Source organism: Podarcis erhardii, assembly GCF_964252035.2.
Source record: "Podarcis erhardii genome assembly, chromosome: 6".
NCBI classification, from domain to species: Eukaryota; Metazoa; Chordata; class Lepidosauria; order Squamata; family Lacertidae; genus Podarcis; species Podarcis erhardii.
In genome coordinates, this window is record NC_138510.1 from 85,099,310 (window position 1) to 85,119,260 (window position 19,951).

The 19,951-nt window shown below is 41.4% G+C and overlaps 1 protein-coding gene and 2 long non-coding RNA genes across 3 annotated transcripts in view; 2 read left to right on the plus strand and 1 right to left on the minus strand.

The window, feature by feature from the left end:
- The window catches only part of LOC309344027, a 347,184-nt gene that overhangs the window by 67,970 nt on the left and 259,263 nt on the right, over positions 1-19,951 (plus strand). The gene's annotated exons all lie outside the window — the stretch shown is intronic.
- Positions 1-19,951, minus strand: part of CDC73 (cell division cycle 73) — a 109,809-nt gene that overhangs the window by 8,777 nt on the left and 81,081 nt on the right. The window contains exons 11-13 of the mRNA XM_081866007.1: positions 6,541-6,598; positions 3,024-3,059; positions 2,738-2,825 (exon numbers count right to left, since the gene is read on the minus strand). Of these exons, the coding sequence (XP_081722133.1) occupies positions 2,738-2,825; positions 3,024-3,059; positions 6,541-6,598 (182 nt within the window). The remainder of the gene's footprint in view (positions 1-2,737; positions 2,826-3,023; positions 3,060-6,540; positions 6,599-19,951) is intronic.
- LOC309344583 lies at positions 17,332-19,475 on the plus strand. Its single transcript, XR_014157775.1, has 2 exons — positions 17,332-19,084; positions 19,220-19,475. It is a non-coding gene; the product is annotated as an uncharacterized lncRNA (long non-coding RNA).

The following is a 19,951-nucleotide window of genomic DNA, read 5'->3' on the forward strand; positions in this document are numbered from 1 at the left end:
GAGCCTAATCTTACAGTTCATTTTGGTTGCAAGGATCTACCGTATCAACTGCTTGATGTCTCTCAGAAGAGAAGAACTCAAACTCTGTTAATTGACATGCATCAAATAATTTACATATATTGGTATGTAATGAATGATGCTTTACAGGGTTAAAGAAAAAGAAAAATGGTGTTAAAAAAAAAAAGTACATTTCATGACATGTTTAGATGCATGGAAGATAATGTTCAGTAGTGCCATGGAAGGTAAACTCGAGTAAAAGAAGGAATCTGAATTAGACGAATCCAGAGAGGTTTTCATGACAGCAACTCATTAGGAGCATAAATATGGTGAAAAAGAAATGGTTAGACAGCTCATTGCCAAATCTCAATACGTACATTTTAGGTTCTAGTAATATAAACAACTGAACACAAACATCATATCTAAACAATGCATTTATTGAATTTCTTTGCTTTCAGAAGCAATAAATAGTTTCTTCTTAGAAATGGTCAATAGCAGTACAATTACTGACCAATTACTTCCTTTTTGAGCTAACGATCAAGACAATCTCTGCCTTTTAAATCGAACACAGAAAGTGCACTATTAATATTCACATACTGATCTCCTTTGCATTATGGGGGAAAAGTTTATTGAAGGTTAACACTTATGATGCCTTAAACCTGGCTCTTTGATGAGATACCTGGAGAAGCATGATGAATTAAGGAAAATATGAACTCCAGACCTGCCATTTATGAGTACCTTTTCAATAAGAAGCAAACAAAATAACTTACTTTTATCATCTCAAGAAAATAAATCCATAAATAATGGCAATTTTGCCTGTCTATTTATCTGTCCATCCATCCATCCATCTCTCCCCCCCCCACCTTCCTTCATCATAAGATCTTAGGGCAGTTTACAGAATAAAGATGAGAGTGAGCTAAGCGTGTGTGTTTTTTCTAAACCCCAATCAAATTAGTTTTGTCCGCCTACAAATTCTAGTAACTCTTATTATCGCTGGAATTAAGTTTCTAGGAGGACAAATACAATAAAATGCAAATCAGAAGTAGTTTCTGAAAAATAATAACAATAACAATATTTTTATTTTATTAATAAAGGTGCCAAAGCACAATTTCAACATTTTTGTTTGTGCACACTAGAAAACATGGTATCTGAACGTTAGCTGACCCACGTCCCTCATTTTTAATTACTTTCAACTTAGCAGCATTTCCTTGAAAATGCATTTTAAAGCCTTCCATATTCTTTTCTTCAGTTCAGCACTTCCTGCAATAAGTGGAGAACTATGACATTTTCCCAACATGGGTAACATGCCACTGGGTGAAGGCAGCCAATTACAAAACTTGTGAACATAACGATGGGAAAGCGTTACGCTCCAGGAATTCCTAACTAAGAAGCCAACCTCCTTTCTTGGTTTGGTTTGGGACTCACAAGAGAAGAAATTGAACAGGCAAACTAACCAATAGACTTGGAGTGACGTGGTTCAGTATTGTTAGGAGATGACTTATTTTTTCATCCACACCGGGTCAAAGTATAATTCACAAATTTTAGATAAGCAAAATATGGAAGGACACTGAGATGTTGGCAATTTCCCAGACTTCTTAAGTAGTATAATAAAAACCATGTGTTATAAGAATTGTTCTTTTTTAACATACCTGTCACTTAGATCTTTATTAATTAGTTGCTCCACAGATGCTCTTACCAAAAAACAAAGCAAGGTACATTGTCCACACCATTTATGAGAATATGCACGACGACTTGGATCATGTTTGCTGTTCTCATCATTGTATCTCACAGAGATAAAACCCACTGTGACACACAGAAGAGAGAACAGGAAACACAGTTGGATGCACAAACTAATTTAAATGGAAGGTGAGATTTTCCTTCTCTAATTTGGGGGTGTAAAATATACAGACAGAGGATGAAAATTAGACTGCCAGTCATGACAGTCACACACTGGTTTGACAGACTACAAAGAAATGCTCCTCAAGGTCACAAATCTTTAGTGGCAAAACACTGCATTCATGGGATGATAAAGGGATAGGACTAATAGAAGTACAGAAACAGTTGCAGCCTCCTGAGGACCATAAAAGACGTGTAGAAAGAAGGGCAGAACTTCAAATACAAAAGCTGCAAATGTCTGATTTGCTCGCATTCCAGCTACCAAGTCTAGGAGAGAGATTCTTCTTGCCACACATTTTTTATTTATAATCTTATTATTTTGATGTTGAAAACTAAAACCTAAAGTTTAAGCACAATGTAAAGGAAAACATTACAAATATAAATCAAATTAAAATTCATACAATATACAAAAGCAGAGCCTATGCACACAGGGTTCAACCACTGTACTGATTTGTGAATCAATACATCAACCAACCTACAATACAACACGAAGTGTGCCTCAAAAGGCAACAGGAAAGGCTGAAAACCTAAACTAAACTTTTCTTTTTTAAAAAAAGGCTTTTAAAAAGCAAATCCATATTTTTGTTCAGATCTGAGTGTACCTCTGGTGTCCATATGCTTTCTGCATGGAAATTAAGAGGTTCTGTAGAACTCACAATCATAGTGTTGTTGTGTTTCTTTTGTTTCAGCTAAGGAACCTATGCTGTAGTCACCAATTTTGGCATAAAAAATTAAAATGCCGCTGATATAAAATAACACGCACTGTTTCTACAATAACTTATAACTTCAGCTACATTTTTTTTACACCTGACTTTTATGAAACATATTTTACTCAGCTACTTACTTTAGATCCTGCAGAAGATCTTTTGCATTGAGCATAGTTATTAAAGAGGTGGTAGCTGCTGGAATAATGATGATGGGTGTTCGAGATCCTGTAGAGAGATAATTTAAAAAACAAAACAAAGACATAATTTTTTAAAATGCCATTCTCATCATCATTATTATCCCTTGCTCTGCAGCTTAAAAAAATATGAAAGAATGCAGAACTAATTGTAAATCCTTACTTCGTACTTGCCACAAAATATAGGCTGTTTATGATTAAAGGGCTTAGAAAATTAGAAGCAACTCACCTTTTTTCTGGTTTGGAGGTGGTCTTGCTTGAGAGACTGTGCAGAGGAAAAAGAAATCACAAAATCATTGCTTTATATAACAAATTTTGATTCTGGGTAAGATTAGTCAAATTTATTAGTCTGGAATAATAAATCCTTAATTCACTTCCACATGGTGTCACTTGGTTACTATTTGCATTAATGCTGCAGTAGAAATGTGAGTTCTAAGGAGCACTCACAACTCTTGTGATCCTGGCATGAGATACCAGAGCAGGCAACTAACAAGGACAAAAACTATTTTCTGCATATTTTCAAATCCATTCTCTGAGATACACTGGACAATATTTTCCTCTTCTGAATCACAGTAGCATAGCACATGCCATGACATTTTGTTTCTACAGTGTGGTGAGATTACATCCTTAAGAACTTGTTCATAATTTCCCCCAGCAGGGGAACATTTGTGTCTGCACCAACAGTTACCAGAAACGTGGATTTTATTCTAACCCAGGAAATTTAAGACTGGGTTTGATGTTGGTTACAAATTCTGATTAGCAGTGAACACAATTGGCATATAGTACAATGAAAGAAATTACCCAGTTCAGCAAATGTTCAGAATCAAATGTTGTACTTTGAGGAAGCAAATGAAAGCTCATCAACTGAACACCCAACAAGTAACTTTTCAGGTTTTACAAAAATGGAGTGCAACTCACAACTTCCCAGCACTGCGGGGTGGTGCACTGTGGGTGACTACTCTTGCCCGAGGGCTGAGGAAATCTCTTCCCAGTCTCAGCACCATCACTGGGAAAAGATGAGCAGCTGGGAAAGGCAATTGCCCAATCCTAAGTATGCCTGAGGGACTGGGGTGGCGCTGTAGTCTAAACCACTGAGCCTCTGGGCTTGCTGATCAGAAGGTTGGTGGTTCAAATCCCCGCAACGGGGTGAGCTCCCGTTGCTCGGTCCCAGCTCCTACCCACCTAGCAGTTCGAAAGCAAGTCAAAGTGCAAGTAGATAAATAGGTATCACTCCAGCGGGAAGGTAAGTGGCGTTTCTGTGCACTGCTCTGGTTTCGCCAGAAGCGGCTAGCCATGCTGGCCACATGACCGGAAAAACTGCGGACAAATGCCAGCTCCATCGGCCAGTAAAATGAGATGAGCACCGCAACCCCAGAGTTGTATGCAACTTGACTTAACTGTCAGGGGTCCTTCACCTTTACCTTTTTAAGTACGCCTGAGGTTTGAAGGGACATGAGAGCATCATCCTGCAGTGTTGCAATGTAAAGGGGCAATTGTTGGCATAACCCATCACACTTTAAGAGGACAACTGCAGCTATATAATCACTTACTTTACTAAGTGCTTTCATGATTGCATCAACGCTGACTTCAAATTTCATAGTACACTGCCTATGAAACTCTGTTAAGATCCCATGGTCACTGGTGGTACTGTATAAATATATAAGACTACTAAAGAAATTAAACCATTTTGTAGTGAAATCCTGAGGGAATGCTTTCTTCAGATGCTTCATGGCACTTTGCTTATTTCTTTGTACTCTTGCAGGATGGAAGGTCAGTTGTGATATTGGCCACCCTTTGTACTGACGAAGGCCTGTACAGGCCTTTCAGTTAATATGTGTGAAATCGCATCTGGCAGTGTGACCCCCATGTGCAACGGCTTATCCAGATGTATTTCTGCTCTTGCTATTTCTACCCTTTTCATATCATTGCCTGTCAGTTCCAAACACATTCTTATTCTCAACAGCCTGGTGAGATAAATATGACAGGCAGTATGACCTTTCTAAGCATAGGCACATAGCTGCAAAGATAACATAACCAGTAAAAAATTCCAATACCATGCCAGTCTAACTACATTAGCATTCCATCTTAAAATATCTTTTAGATGATGCTCATTTTAAAGCAAAGGCAAAACCAAACAAAAACACCTATTCCTGCGAATTTTGCATCTGGAAAAGTTGAAAAGTGTAAAGTCATTTCCATTAGGAGGGCACAAGGAGCTGTTGCAATGAAGATGCCTAACAAATTGATCCAATTCACATTGAATCCCCCCCCCCATTATTTTATTATCCTAACTTCTCTTTATTCTATACCTACTTAGTACCTATTTAACAGGATTATTCTTTTCCCAGCCTGTCATCACGATCCAGTCACCGTTTGGTGCTAAAAATATTCACATGGCCTTGCAGTATTTACATGGCATCCACTCTTAGCATCAGTTCAAGAGATAGTTGCTGTTAATTGTCAGCATAAACCTCAAGGGTTTTGACATCCACTATAGCTTGAATGGGACGCGGGTGGTGCTGTGGGATAAACCACAGAGCCTAGGACTTGCCGATCAGAAGGTCAGAGGTTCGAATCCCCGCCACAGGGTGAGCTCCCGTTGCTTGGTCCCTGCTCCTGCCAACCTAGCAGTTCGAAAGCACGTCAAAGTGCAAGTAGATAAATAGGTACCGCTCTGGCGGGAAGGTAAACGGCGTTTCCGTGCGCTGCTCTGGTTCGCCAGAAGCAGCTTCGTCATGCTGGCCACATGACCTGGAAGCTGTACGCCGGCTCCCTTGGCCAATAAAGCGAGATGAGCGCCGTAACCCCAGGCTCGGTCACGACTGGACCTAATGGTCAGGGGTCCCTTTACCTTATAGCTTGAATTTAAACAGCCAGACACTTGTTTTGTGCAGTGACCTTGGGAGTGGTAGTTCTGCATAGAGGTCTAGGGGTCTCTAACAATAGTTTTGGAATCCTCACCAAACTACAACAGCCATAATTCTTTGCGATTCAGCAAACCAAACACTATAGTACTGACATGTTCTGATTGAACATTGAACTCAGGTTCAATCACCATTCACCACTGGAAATATTTGTATGTCCCAGAGGTGTTTAGTGCAAGACATAGTGGTTGTTAAAAACCCCTGGCTAACTATTTAAAGCCAGAGACCAAAGTATTTTCTACAACTAATGCATACTAAAATCAGTGCGGATTTAAAGCCAGGTCATGTATTTTGTGCTCTATTGCTTCCTGCAGACAAGACATAAGAGCTTCTTGCTGTGAGTGCTTATGGGTAAGGATACATACCACTCAGGTTAAGAGCCTGGATGGGTTAAAGAGTGAGGGAGAAAGGTCTTAAGATGCTCAAATGCCACAGAGTAAGAGTCTGTTGTGTGTGAGAGAAAAGCAGTGAATAGGCTGCCTTGGTGGAAAATGGGATGAGAATTATTCCTAGTCCATTGCTGGCTTAATTTGTTTGAATGTCTTGCATTGCTGGCATTTTTACTTAGATATCTGGCTAAAGTAGAAATTTTTATTTTTGTCACTGTAGTTTTTGCTTCTTATGTCAGAATTGTTCATTTGTTGTTTATTAGCTTTGTTTATATGATTTTGCAATTTTTACACACTGTTTTTCTCTTTTTATTTTATTACTTTGTTACCTTCTCTGAGTTTGAAAATATTTAATGAAGAACAGGATATAAACACTGCAAATGAATTAATAAATACATACACATGAAATACTGATTTTAAAAGGTAGATTTACCTGGTCTTGGCACAGGCTGAGCTGCTGGGGTTTGGGTCTTCCGTGCCGAAGCTCCTTCCTTTAGAAAGAGGAAAGGCAGCCTTTAATATAATAAAACTTTTATTCATGTACAGGTAAACACTCTCTCTTTCTCTCCAGGAAAACAATTCAAGCAAATAATTAATAAGACCAGCATCATCTTCCAGCATCTTTTTACACAACCAATGTAATATATGCTTTAGAAAGCCTGAAAGTTTTGTTTAGAAAAAAAATCAAAGGCAGAGAAAAAGTTTAAATATCAATCAATCAATCAATCAATCAATCAAACACAGCCATAGCAGGATAAAACAAAAATACTAGAGACACGCAACCAAACAAAATTCAAAGCCATATTACTGGGGTTATGACATTGAAATTACCCTAAGACAATAATGTAAAGAATTAGTTGTCGGCGCCGGAAATCTAGAATGCGGATGTATATAAAGCATATAATGGCCCCAAAATAGGCTCGGCACTTTAGGTTAAAAAGGTAATAAAAGAATTAAAACAGGTCCATGTCTAGGACACACTACCCAGTCAAAGTAGCCCTGAGTTTCAAGTTTAAATATAGCAACATGTGGACTCTTTATCTGAAGATGGGTGATGTCCACAGTACAAAAATAAAAAATGGTGACTCAACAAAAAATATGTTCTTTTTTTACAGTTGGGACCCCAGAGGGCTGACCATGGGTCAATAAAGCCGTGGACATGAAACATAAGTTGGCCACCCCTGATTTAATGTCAACCATGGAATGTGGTGATGGCCACCAGGTTAGACAGCCTGTAAAGGGAATCAGACAAATTCATGGAGGATAAGTTATCAACAATGACTATAGGCTACCTCAAGGACCAGAAGGAGCATCTATCTGAATACTAGTACCTAGGGTACAACAGCAGAAAATGGCTATTGTTCTCATATCCTGTTTGTGGACTTCTCATAGGTATCTGGGCTGGTCATTGTGGGGAAAAGAATGCTGGACAAGATAGCTAGGTGTTAACTACTGCTGTGTTCCTGCTTTCATTCACCTGTGAAATGCCACTGGATAACTGCTGCTGATGTCAATTCAACTATTTGTTCTCAAGTAGTAGTAGTTTGCTAAAAATCATAGTAATTTTTCATCACATGGGCAATAGGCAGATTATTTTAAAATTAATTAGTTGAAATAATTAATAAGCCATTTGTTACAAACTGAAGTCAAAAACTAAATGGTAGGCTACTTCATGAACTGCATGGTAGGTAGCTGCTCCCCCCAATTATCAGTGAATTCCTTCACATGTGAAAGTCTTTCAACTAAACATATAATCGCAATTACACATATCCAAAAACCTCAAAGCAGAATGCTCTCAAACGAATGCATTCATGACAAATGAGAGGCAAGCTTACACAACATAAAAATTATTTCCATTTTGGGAAACGATCAGCTGTAAATGGGCCCTTAGATTCTAATATACAGATCTAAACAGGAAAACATTCAGAAGAGTGTCAAATGAAGTCACTGCTCGTCATATTGTGTGTCTGCAAGCAGATTACATCACCAGCGACTATGCTACAAGTACTACTGCTACACAGTTTCTATTCATTTTAATACAACCTGAATGGAATACAGGAAGGCAGCAAGTCCCACTGAACTGAATACAATTTGAATAGCAGCAGCATCTGGCAGATTACATCCTTGATTGAATTTGTATCCTTTTTTTTACAACAGGTACTGTTATATGAAATCTGAATTAAATGTTCTCTCATGATAATTAAAACCCAATATGGCTCTTTGAAACAATCGTCTATGAGTCAAAGATACACAGTGGGCCATCTCTCATTCGTCCGGCTGATAAAGACTAGAATTTAGTTAAATTTCTCCCTACAGAACTTCAATAAAACATGCCTGATTAATTACATATGGTGAACAAATCATTGCTTGGCATACAACAACCAGCTTTGCAATGTGCGAAGCACAGTATCCAGTCTCCTTCTCTTTCACAATGATATCACCCAGGATTTACGCCTCTTTAAAGCAAACAATTTATTCCCAAATATCTAAAACCTGCCAGTCATGAAATGACATTTTGCATAGGAAGCTGCAATGCTAGATGTGACAAATCATTACTTCACTCACACAACGCGCATCTATGCTCTACAGAAAAGGCATTTTACAACTGTTCACTCGGCTTAACGGCTTAACTGGACAGTGCATATAGAATGCCTTGATTTTAATCAGTAAGGGGAAATGAACGAGCCAGGCAGAAGGAAAATTCACCACCACTCCCTTTCTGAAAGCAACATAGATAAGATAGATAACTTATTACGGTCAACGACCAGCTAGCATAACACAATAAAAACAGCGTCCATAAAGATAAAATATACAATTAGAGCAGATTGCAGCAATAGCTCATGAGTTAAAATTGAGATATATACATATACCCGTACAACTGAGATTTGGGCTACCATAAAAATTGACCCTGAGGTGCCCCAAAGGGCGACTTCAGATCTTCCCTAGTAAGCTATTTTATTCTAGAGGATGATCTGTGCCTACAAATCTGGGCGCAGAATCTGGCTACCAGCCAGGTCGTCTTGTGATCTTTGCCTAAGAGGAGAGAATTAAGTTTAGACTTCTCTGAAAGATCGGAGAGCCTCTTCAGCAAAGGGTCAATGGTGTTTCTACAAATATCAGAAAAAAGGACATCTAAAAAATATATGTTTAGGGCTTCCTATTTCCCCTAGGCGCAAAGTCTCTGTGTGTACGGGACACTTCTATAGGAGCCTTCCAGAACCGGTGAGGGCAAGGCCAAGCTTCTAGCAAGAGTGAAAGCCCTTCTTGCGTTTCTGGATGCGAGGGAATAGAGATATGTTGCTGAAGCGGCTACGTATCTCCCGTTTTCTATGATTTTATAATCGGGGACCCTTGTACAGTCCTGTTGTCTCTCTATGTCCATGATTCTTTGCCTAACCACGGATCTAGATTGGCCCAGGCTCATAGTTATGAGGGTTTGGGGAGCAAGGCCCAGTTTCTGAAGAGTGTTTAAGACTGCTGTCTGCCAGCCAGACTGAAACTGGTACTCAGAATCAATGGGGCTATTCCTCGGGGGAGCAGTTTCAGAGTTAGCCACTTATATATTGATGTTAGACTAACATGAGCTTTGATTTTCATCATCCCTGTTTCTAGTCTGACCCATGCATTTGCAACGCATCTAGGAACTTGTAGAAGGGCCTCTGAGGAGTTTGGATTGCACACTTTCAAGGGGAATGAACAAGGAGGCGGGCCCAGAAAGGATCCGTAAAGTAGCTGTGCCAACATTTTGGCTTTATATATTTAGTGCCACAGGGACATAAAAACCCCCTTGAGTTCTAAAAAAATTAAGGATAACATTTGCAGATCTTTCTCCAGCACACCCATTTGAGTTAATATGAATTTTGTTGGATCCTGATGCCTGGACCGCCATTTCTAAATATTTATAGTTTGAGACTTGTTCTAAATTTTAGCCTTGATCTTTCCAGTTTCTGAGCTTTGGTTTTTTACCAAAAGCAAGAATTTTGGTCTTCTGATAATTTATTTTGAGGCATTCCGTCTCACAATAGGCAGCTATTTTTCTTAGTGCTCTTCTAAGCCCTACGGGGGTTCTGGATAGTATTACTGCGTCATCTGCTTAAAGCAGAGCTGTGATGTGCCGGTTTGCTAACTTCGGAGGGTGGAAGTCGAGGTTATGGAGAGTGGTTACCAGGTTATTTAAATAGAAATTAAATAATAAAGCAGCCAAAAGGCATCCTTACCTAACACCCTTAAATGTTTTGATGGGATCTGTTAAGTGCCCTAGCTGAAAGAAAGATACAAAAGTCTGCTTTGGAAGGGAAAGACTTAGTGAATATTAAAAAGATGTAATACTAGAAGTTACATGTAGAACAGCTGCATGTACACAGAGCAATTCAGGAAACCAAAGCCTTTTGCCCCAGCAGAATACAAAATACGGGATTGCATGCAATGCTAGCTAGCCATGCTCAGAGCAGACCCACTGAAGGTAATGGACATGACTAACATAGTTCTAGTTGCTATACTCTCAGCAGAACTCAGCTGGATGCAACCTGAAAAGTGTACTGTCCTTATAGCTGGTCTAACATATACACCACAAACCACCAAACCAGCAAGACAGAATAGGAGAGTAGAGGAAAACAGACAATTCTACAGTTCTTGGACAATGTGGTGCCTGAAGTGTACTCAAGGTGCAAAACTGCTACCAGCTATATATTGCAATTTTAACTTATATGAAATCAAATCATCTGGGCGAGCTACACTCATACTGCCCAGATAGGAAGCCGTCATATACGAAGTCAAACTTTGTCTACAGTGACTGGCAACAGCTGTCCAGGGTTTTAGACAGTGGTCTCGCCCAGCTCTACCTGGAGATGCTGTGGATTGAAATCTTAGATTTTCTGGGCGGTTACAGGTGACTGCAATAGGAGGAGGAAATTAAATGTTTATTGGCTTTATTTTTTAAAGACGTGTATCTCGCCTACTTTCAGAGGAACTCAAGGCAGCTAACAAGTCATGGCGTGTCCAGACTTTGTCCTCATAAAGCTGCTTGTATTCCAGGCTGTTTGTTTTCACCTTGGTTATTTCCCCACTAGATGTGTGGCAATATTTCTGTAACACACAACTGCAGCACTAGCTTGCTTAGTGTACACAAGCAAACCACTGCCGAGGTTTTTAAAGAGCCCCTTGCCTTTAAGCAAACACTTTCTGTTTGCAGGTTTAGATTGTTTTATTACTTCTCAAGAGAGCGGAATCTATAATGAGGCAAACTGAGCATTGCTCCTCATCAAGAGGAGAAAGAAAGCAAGCAAATTGCTTTAGGTAGCAAATGAAGGGCACACCTCCCCCCACCCCCGCTTCCACACACAACCACAACTACAGCTGCTGCTGGCCGCTGGCTATTGTTTCTTTGAGCTGGCTTTTGGGCACTTGGATGAAACAGCTCTCTCGATTCCTGGGTGGAGTAAGCTGCCACTCTATAAAAAAAGAATGGAGGTTGAAAGAGCACCAAGCTGCTTTATGAGTTCCTTGAGCTATTTGCTTTCCCTGTACTGCTTCTCCCTCTCCATTCTTCCAATTGGCTGGAAGGAGAAAGGGAGAGGACAGAGCATCATGATGGTGGCAAAGCCAGCAAGGAGACTGTTTCACTGTGGCTGTGGCAGTGGTGGGGACACGGTGCTACTTGCCACCTTGCACAGTCAGATGCCTAGACATGGCAGCTGCAAGAGAAATGGTTTGCCTGTTGCTGCTAGCAGAATCTGCATGTTTGGGGCTGGCCAGTAGCGGCATGTCATCTGCCTGCCCCCAGCAGAGCCAGCCTTGTAGATTGAATGAGGTGTGTGCACGCATGCTCTTTCCCATTCAAGAAAGCTAATGCACAAGGCACCAGCATTCCTGCCGGCTTGCAGTTTAATTGCTCACTGTTGTCACTCAGTTTGCTTTACTTCTTCCCCCTCCTGATGAGGAGCGGGTTCAGGATTCTGGGTTTCCCTTCTCATTCCGCTTTACGGAGTCCCTTCAAGTTGCACTTTCTAATTCCATCTCTCCAACAACCCTCCACATCCTAGCTGCTGTCTTGGCATTTTTCCAATATAAAGAAACAAGTAAGAGAACATTCCCCAAGGGTCCCCCGCCTTTCCCAAATTTACTGCCCCCCCTTTCACCAATTGCTCTGAATAGCAGCTTGCCTGCTTTTCTGGAGAGCTAAGCAGTGAAATACAAAAGAACAACACACAACTTCCTTCTCCTTTCATTTCACTTGGCTTTCTCCCTCTACACAGCATTCAAGTTTGCTTTTTTAAAAAAGTGCTACTATGTTGGGGTGTGGGGGAGGAAGGCTTGCTTCAAGGTTAAATCCAAGTAGGACCGCAGCCTTCACTTTGGAGTTGAGAGGGGAGGGATATGACTTGATGACACCATGGGGAAAGTGTGCATGCAAATGAGGTCATAGCCAATAATTACAATTGCCACACACAACTGCCACAGGGAAGTGGCCCTTCTGAAAATATGAATGAGTACTTTGACAATGCTGTTCAGAAAACCCCACACTTAAGGGAATAAATTAATGTCCTGCATAATTACTTCTCTAACTAGCCTATTGTACTACATTCATTTTTCTACTCAAACAACTTTCCATATTTCCATTGATCAACCATCAGTTGCATACCCCTTGCTTGTTTTCCATTGCATTTTCCAACTTTAAGCCTCCCTGCAGCTGCAGCTACACACAGGAATGATGACAATGTGCTGCTACCAACTCAGATGTCATGCTGGCCTGCACATGGGAACAGCTGCATGTGACTGGCAGAAACAAATTGATGCAGCCACAGCCCTCATTTATGTTCATTGGCCCTGAATTACAAGGTGTAGGAGAACAGAACACGGAGAGGAAAATATTGACTGGGATCTTTGGAAAGGGGCTCTAAATTGTCACTGTGTGCTAGCCACTAGAATCCCCACTCAGATTTTTACTGTCTTCTGTGTTTCCAGCAAAAAGTGATCACAAACTTCCAGGGTTTTCTCTGCAGCCACAAAGACTAGCAATTTGCTTTAAAACAAATAATGAAGGAAACAGATTAAGATTCTGCTTGGTTTGCCAAGTGCATTATTCCACATGCCATCAAGCAGATGCAGCCAAGAAGGCTTCTAAAGCCCATGACTGATCACCCAGTACAGTCACAGATATCGCTAACCTGTTCCCAGATCCTTTGCATATTTAGATCTTGGATGGACAAACACATTTTGAACCCTCCCTTTTCTTTGTCTTAGGTGCATGCAATCAACTCAATTTAGTGGAAGTGTTTTGTTTTTAAAGCCTACATAGGGTCATTCATGAAACACCAATAAAGGCATTTGGACAACACTGTCTCATTTCATGTGTACAGGTTCAGATGCAGAACAAGCCACAAAAACTGCATCCACGCAGTTTCCTGCTGCCATTAGACATTCAGTGTCAGTTCTTGGCATTGCTCACAGCAGCCTAGCTCAATCTTCCTCGTCCTTTCCTGGCACCAGCAGAGCTATGGGAATGGAGGGTGAAAGGAAGGACAGAGAGAACGGAGCCTGAGGCTGTTCTCTCGGCCAGGACCACATGAGCTGAATGAGGTGACAACTGAGTGCTTCTAAGCTAGACAGAAGCTTATGCCAGCAGCAAGGAAGAGAGCCACTGTCATGAAGGCAGAGGGATGGGGATTAAATGCAGAACTTCAAGGCAAGGCAGAGGAGAGTTGGAGAGAAGAATTACTTCTGTCCTTTGTTGCGTGCACCCAAGCGACAAGAAACCCCAGGGGTTCCAGTGCTTACCCCAGGGTTCCATTTCCTGGGAATGTAGGTCAATGGAGACCGTGCTGTCTTTAGGATTCAGTTTTATTTATACATATAAACAGTCTGATGGAAGGGTTCACAGTGTTAACATTCCAACAGATCTTGTCTCCCCATTAAGTTTCCAAAATCCCCAAACCATGACTTTAGCTTATGAGTCTAGTTTCCAGTACCAACTCTGTCTGTCTGACTGTCTCTCTCTCTTCTCTCTCTCTCTCTCTCTCTCTCTCTCTCTCTCTCTCTCTCTCACACACACACACACACACACACACCCTTGGCCTATTGCTCTCCATCCTAGGATGATGTGGCATCTAGCCAAGCAGGGGTAGCAAAAGGTCCTGACATTTGTCTCTATGGCAACAGAGCTCACTATGTAAGATGCTGATGACGGGTACCTAGCTGAGCAGCAAAGGTTTGGCCGGTTCAGCTGTTTTCTCTTTCTTTTCCAATCAAGAGGCACACAAGTTTTATCAAATAAATAAACTTGATAGGTAACAACACCATGACAAAGCATGGCGGACATTAAGAAATTGCATTAGCATTCTTCTGAGATAAAAACTGGACAGGTCTGTGTCTTTGTCAACCCTCCCAGTCTCTGCTGCTAAGGTTTTAGATAGAACGGAACCTTTATTCTTTGTGCATGCTGATAAGTACGGTAGTATTTCATGCAATACTTATTACTTTGCCTAAGGGTCTGTTTATTTCTTGTTTGAATGCATGTGCAAGGAGAGGCTTGTGGGCTTTGAAAAGCCAGACAAGATTCAAATCCCAGAAGGGCAGTAAACATCCTACAAGAGCATGATTTTTTGTTTTTGTTTCGTTCAAAGACTTGTGGGACAAAGCAGTAAAGGCATGTAGGGATTTCTAATTTTGGAGCTTGCCAGAGGAGTGCCATCACTCTGTTTTCCTTGGCTGTTTTTTTCCAAGGTTCTAAAGGCAGGTGAGGTGTGAGGTTGCTCTGCGAAAACAGTGTGACTGGGGGATGGATAGGGAGGAAAGCACAGAAGGGCAGGTTAAAACACAGTTTTAGTTCTCTGATAATAGGCCAGAGAGAAAGCAAAGGGATTGGGGAGGGGCAAGTAGAACAGGCTGGGAGAGAATGAGATATTTGGAGGAATAAGAGGGAGGGAGGTGTGCATGAGAAAGTATTCAGCCTCCAGTGATGGCGAGAGGAGAAAGCTATAGAGAGGACAGGGAGTTGGAGGAGGCTGAGGTGGACGTTTATGGGGCTAAAGGGCATGTAAGCGGCTGGGATATTTGCAGTGGTGCAGAGGAGGTAAAGAAAGAAAGAAAGAAAGAAAGAAAGAAAGAAAGAAAGGAAGGAAGGAAGGAAGGAAGGAAGGAAGGAAGGAAGGAAGGAAAGATATGAATGGGAGGGATGTTCAGTGTGCGTCTGTAGTAAATGTCTGAGTGATATTTAAAGGAAGGGACACTTAAAATCTCACTCAGTGTGGGACACTTTTAGGTCCCTGCAGCAGAGATATCTCACTTGGGGCCCTCAAAGAATTCTGTGCCCCCTTTGTCTTTCACATTGTTTCCATGCTTCTAATTTCAGTTACACAGAAGCATTGCTCTCCAACTAGTTTCTATCAGTCTTCTCAAATCAGTCAATCCACTCTTTTAAACACATATCCAATAGCAAATTAGTACTGGGGTCAAGGTTGTATCCTCTGTTCTCAGGGAATAAAAGCAAGCAGGTAAGCACAACATGTGATATATCAGCACATGTTTACTAGGGTGTCTTGCTTCTCAGAACTAGCCGTTTTGCCAAAACCAAGACCGTAAAATGTTTATAGAGGAGGAGGGTATGGATGACTTGTGGCCAATCATAATGCACAACGCTGTGAGCATGAGCAGTGTTTTTTTTCCCCCTGGGCTGAAAGGTCCCAGAACAAGACAGGAATCCAACTGGTTGCAGTCTGAGCTATCTGCAGTGTTTTTGCATATTACTTTATTTTGAGAACTACCACCATCTGAGAAAGAGAGAGAGAGATACAATTGGAGGGTGTGGTATGTAGTCTGAACCACAGCTGACAGGGTAAGTATTTTCATGATTTAAAACAAAAATCATTGGTTTGGACAGAGGGGGTGGGGAGAATGGTGGCCTCAGTGGTGGTCAAAATACTCACGCTTTGACTGGGCTCCCCATCCCCAGTACACTACCCCCCAACCCTGTGGATAAGGCAGGAAAAATATGACTGCACATCCTGGGTCCTCTCTTTATGGTTGCTGCCTGCCCTGAACCCCTGCTAAGCTTATATTATTTACATACATATATACATACATACATACATACATACATGGGGAGGGTGGCAGGTGGGCAGGTGGGCCACCTCTCATGTGGCATTTTAAAGTGCAATCCTAAACATGGGCACTCAGAAGTAACTTTCTATGGGGTTCAACGGAGCTTACTCCTGAGAAAATTAAACTAGGACTGCAGCCCTTTATTGTGAAGAGTTGCTAGATGGGAAGTGGGGAAATTGGGAGACTGGATTTTTAAGAGTGGGAACTTATGTTTAGGTTAAAATCATTTAATCCTTTCACCTACCTGCTTTGAATATTATTGACTGCCTCTATCTGGAAGAATACAAATATGTAAGAACATGTGAAAGAAATCATGCCCAATCACACTGTTCTATCATAACAGCCTAAGCCCATTCATGCCTTTAGAACCGTGGAAAACAGCCAATTAAAAGAGTGGTGGTGCTTCTATTATATAGTAAGATAATGTTCAGCAAAGGTATGCACCAAGGCTTCCATAACAGACAGGTGGCCAGCCCAACCGAACAAATGTTGTTGTGACTGGGACTGCTACGTTGACCTCTGTGGAGACTCTGAAGTCAACCTAAACAGGATGACTTTATACTGGAAGCAGGAGTGTGTGGTAAGCAAGCTGGACCTGATGGGAATGTGAAAGCAAGCTTTCGACAGATCCATTAGGATCCAAGAAGTCCTGGTATTGCTCCTACAATGAATATGAGAGTCTCCATTTTGAAGTGCTGCTCTAGAAGGAATGTGTTGAGCCATTTCAAATCTAGAATGGCCTTCATGCTCCCATTACTGTGGGGCACTCAGAAAATAATGCAATGCACCTCTTAGTACCTTTTGTGGGACAGTTCTCTCTTGGATCTCCATATATGTTGAAGGACTCCTAAAACTGTCTGATGCTTCACAGGCTTATTTACCATATATTTTGCTCTATAAGACTCACTTTTTCCCTCCTAAAAAGTAAGGGGAAATGTGTGTGCATCGTTTGGAGCGAATACAGGCTGCACAGCTATCCCAGAAGCCAGAACAGCAAGAGGGATTGCTGCTTTCACTGCGCAGCGATCCCTCTTGCTGTTCTGGCTTCTGAGATTCAGACTATTTTTTTTCTTGTTTTCCGCCTCCCAAAACCAGGTGCGTCTTGTGGTCTGGTGCGTCTTACAGAGTGAAAAATACAGTAATTTTGGTGAGGCAATGAAATGAGCTGACAAACCCCAGTCCATGGGGCACCATCCTTTGAATCCAAACATTGAACATGGTCTGGTGCCAATTTGCACAAAGAAGAGAAATGCTTCACACCATTGGAGAAGATGGAGGAGGGAGATGCACCGAACAATACAGAGTGGGGGCTTCATATGGATCCTCTGGAATGGTTCCATTTGCATCCGACTCTTCCAATCCCTGGCTATAGGTGCAAAAATCTGAACTGGCTGCTGGGATTTACATTTCTCCTCCCTCCTGTTATTTGATGAGAACTGGCTCAAGGGATGCACTAAACAGCACTGTCTGATTAGGCAGAGGTAGCTAGTTTATCATCTGGGAGTCAACATCCTAGATTTTCACCCACAAATTCCTTCATGCCACCATGTTGCCAGCCACAACCAGTGACTCCAGCTGAACCACATCAAAAGATAAATTAGGGCTGCTGAGAGAACAATCTTCTATTATCATCACGGTTTTCAGTGTGTTTTCCATCTCCGCCAATTCTTTGGGCCACTGACATACCAGACTTGTGACTGAGACACAACAGATTGTAACAGAGGCTTCAAAACCTCTACTCAGGTCACAGGAAAGCTACAGTGGATTTCAATGCCGCCATGGGAGGCCCCACTCACAGCAACGTACGACTTTTTGTGACCTCTTCTGGCAGAGAATAAAGCTTGTTCATCACCAGAAGGAATTCTTCTCTTTAGCTGGCCTTGCCCATTCTGTTTTGCACATCCTGTCAGTGATATGTGCTCAGGGAAGGGTACTCTTAGGTGGCCTTGTGTAATGACTGTCTTGGCTCATTTGGGCATAACTTTAAAAGAAAATATCTTAAAATCATTTACTTCCAGCCAGTTCCACCTGCCCCTCTCCAATTCCTTCTCTTTTCTTCTTGTCCATCACCAGAGTACTAAAACTGCCATATTAACCAGCCCTCAATCACTATCCCCCCACACACTATCACACCATTTTATCAGTGCATGTTAAGGAGGTTAGAAAGGGAGTAATCAAGCTTAGAGAGAATTCCTGTTCTCCTACTAATGGTTTTTAAAGATGAAAAAAAAAATGCTTAATCTGAATTGGACATATGAGGAATTTCATTTCGGACCTAGGCTCTGGTTGCCCTTCTGTGATGTTGCATTTTGTTGTTGTTGTTATTGTTGTTTTACAGTTGATCATGCAACAGGGAGGCACACCAATTTGGAAGCGCAAAATAATGCAACCCTCACACCACTGCTGAAATAATATAATTGGGGCTAATGGCACCCAGAGAGAAACAAAGGATCGATTCATTCACTGGCTGCAAATACAGAAGACTCAAAGGGAAGACCAAAAGTTTATTCAGTCACTGGCACTTTCTAGTTTTATAATAGGCACACAGAAAACTGCCATTTGAATGACATTCAAGTACATTTTAAACAAACCCAATGCAAATATTAGAAACAGCAGGAAAAAAGCAACCACTCAGGACCAAAGGAAGGTAGAAATTGGTCCGAGGAGATTTAAGTATTAATCATCTAGAGAGAATATTAGACAACAGAGAGAAGAACAATAGCAAAAGGAACCATAATGACCCGTAAAAACCCCCAGTGTAAATATATACAAGGAAACCACTATCCTGCCATTATAGGTTTTTATGCAGTTTGGCACATACATGATGCTGTCACTATAATTAATATCTCCACAGATCAAAGCCCACTTTGATGTTTCTGGTCAGTGCTTTTTTCTCCCCTTTAAAAACATTTTTTCTATCCTCTTATATTATTAAGCAATGCATGCAAGTGTGGCATATAAACCGCTATACTGCTGAATAAGAGTTTAATTTTCTCTCTCTTTGAAATGTTCAGTGCTGCTGCAGGTTAGCCTCCTTTCTCCTGCTGTGCTGAATGAAAGCTTCATAAAAGTCACAGTTCCTTACAGAATGTGAGAGAAGTATTTGTGACAAGCATGAAGCACCACCAAGGACTGGTGGAGTTAGTTTGGTGGGGAAGGATTGTACAAATCACAAGGTTGCGCTGTGTGAGGGGAAGCGCCCCTTCCATACACCCATGGGGCAATTTCTTGACATTCACAAGAATAAAAATATGAGACTAGAGTTCCAAATTCATTAAATCATGTGATGATTCAGGAGGAACCTGCCACAAGGAGGATAATGCCACCAAAATCTGGAGGGGTCTGGGGTGGGTGGAGGTACGAACCACACCCAAACATTTGTGCCTTTTATTGAAGAAAAAAGAACATGATGCATAAAGTGTCGTGCGTTGGGAGTTACACCGTTTTAAAAATTCTTTGGGGTGCCCCAAAAGTGAAGGTTTAAACACCATCTCCACATTTTGGTGGTGCAAGGCAAAAAAAGGTAGCCAAAATAGCTTTGCAAGTAATGCTGAACCTTGAAATAAGTCCATAAAGGGAACTAGCCTACATATATGTAAATTAGTACTCAATGGCCTAAAAGAGAATTGTTGTGGAGAGAACCTAAACCAGGGGTAGGCAACCTAAGGCCCGGGGGCCGGATGTGGCCCAATCGCCTTCTCAATCCAGCCCACGGACGGTCTGGGAATCAGTGTGTTTTTACATGA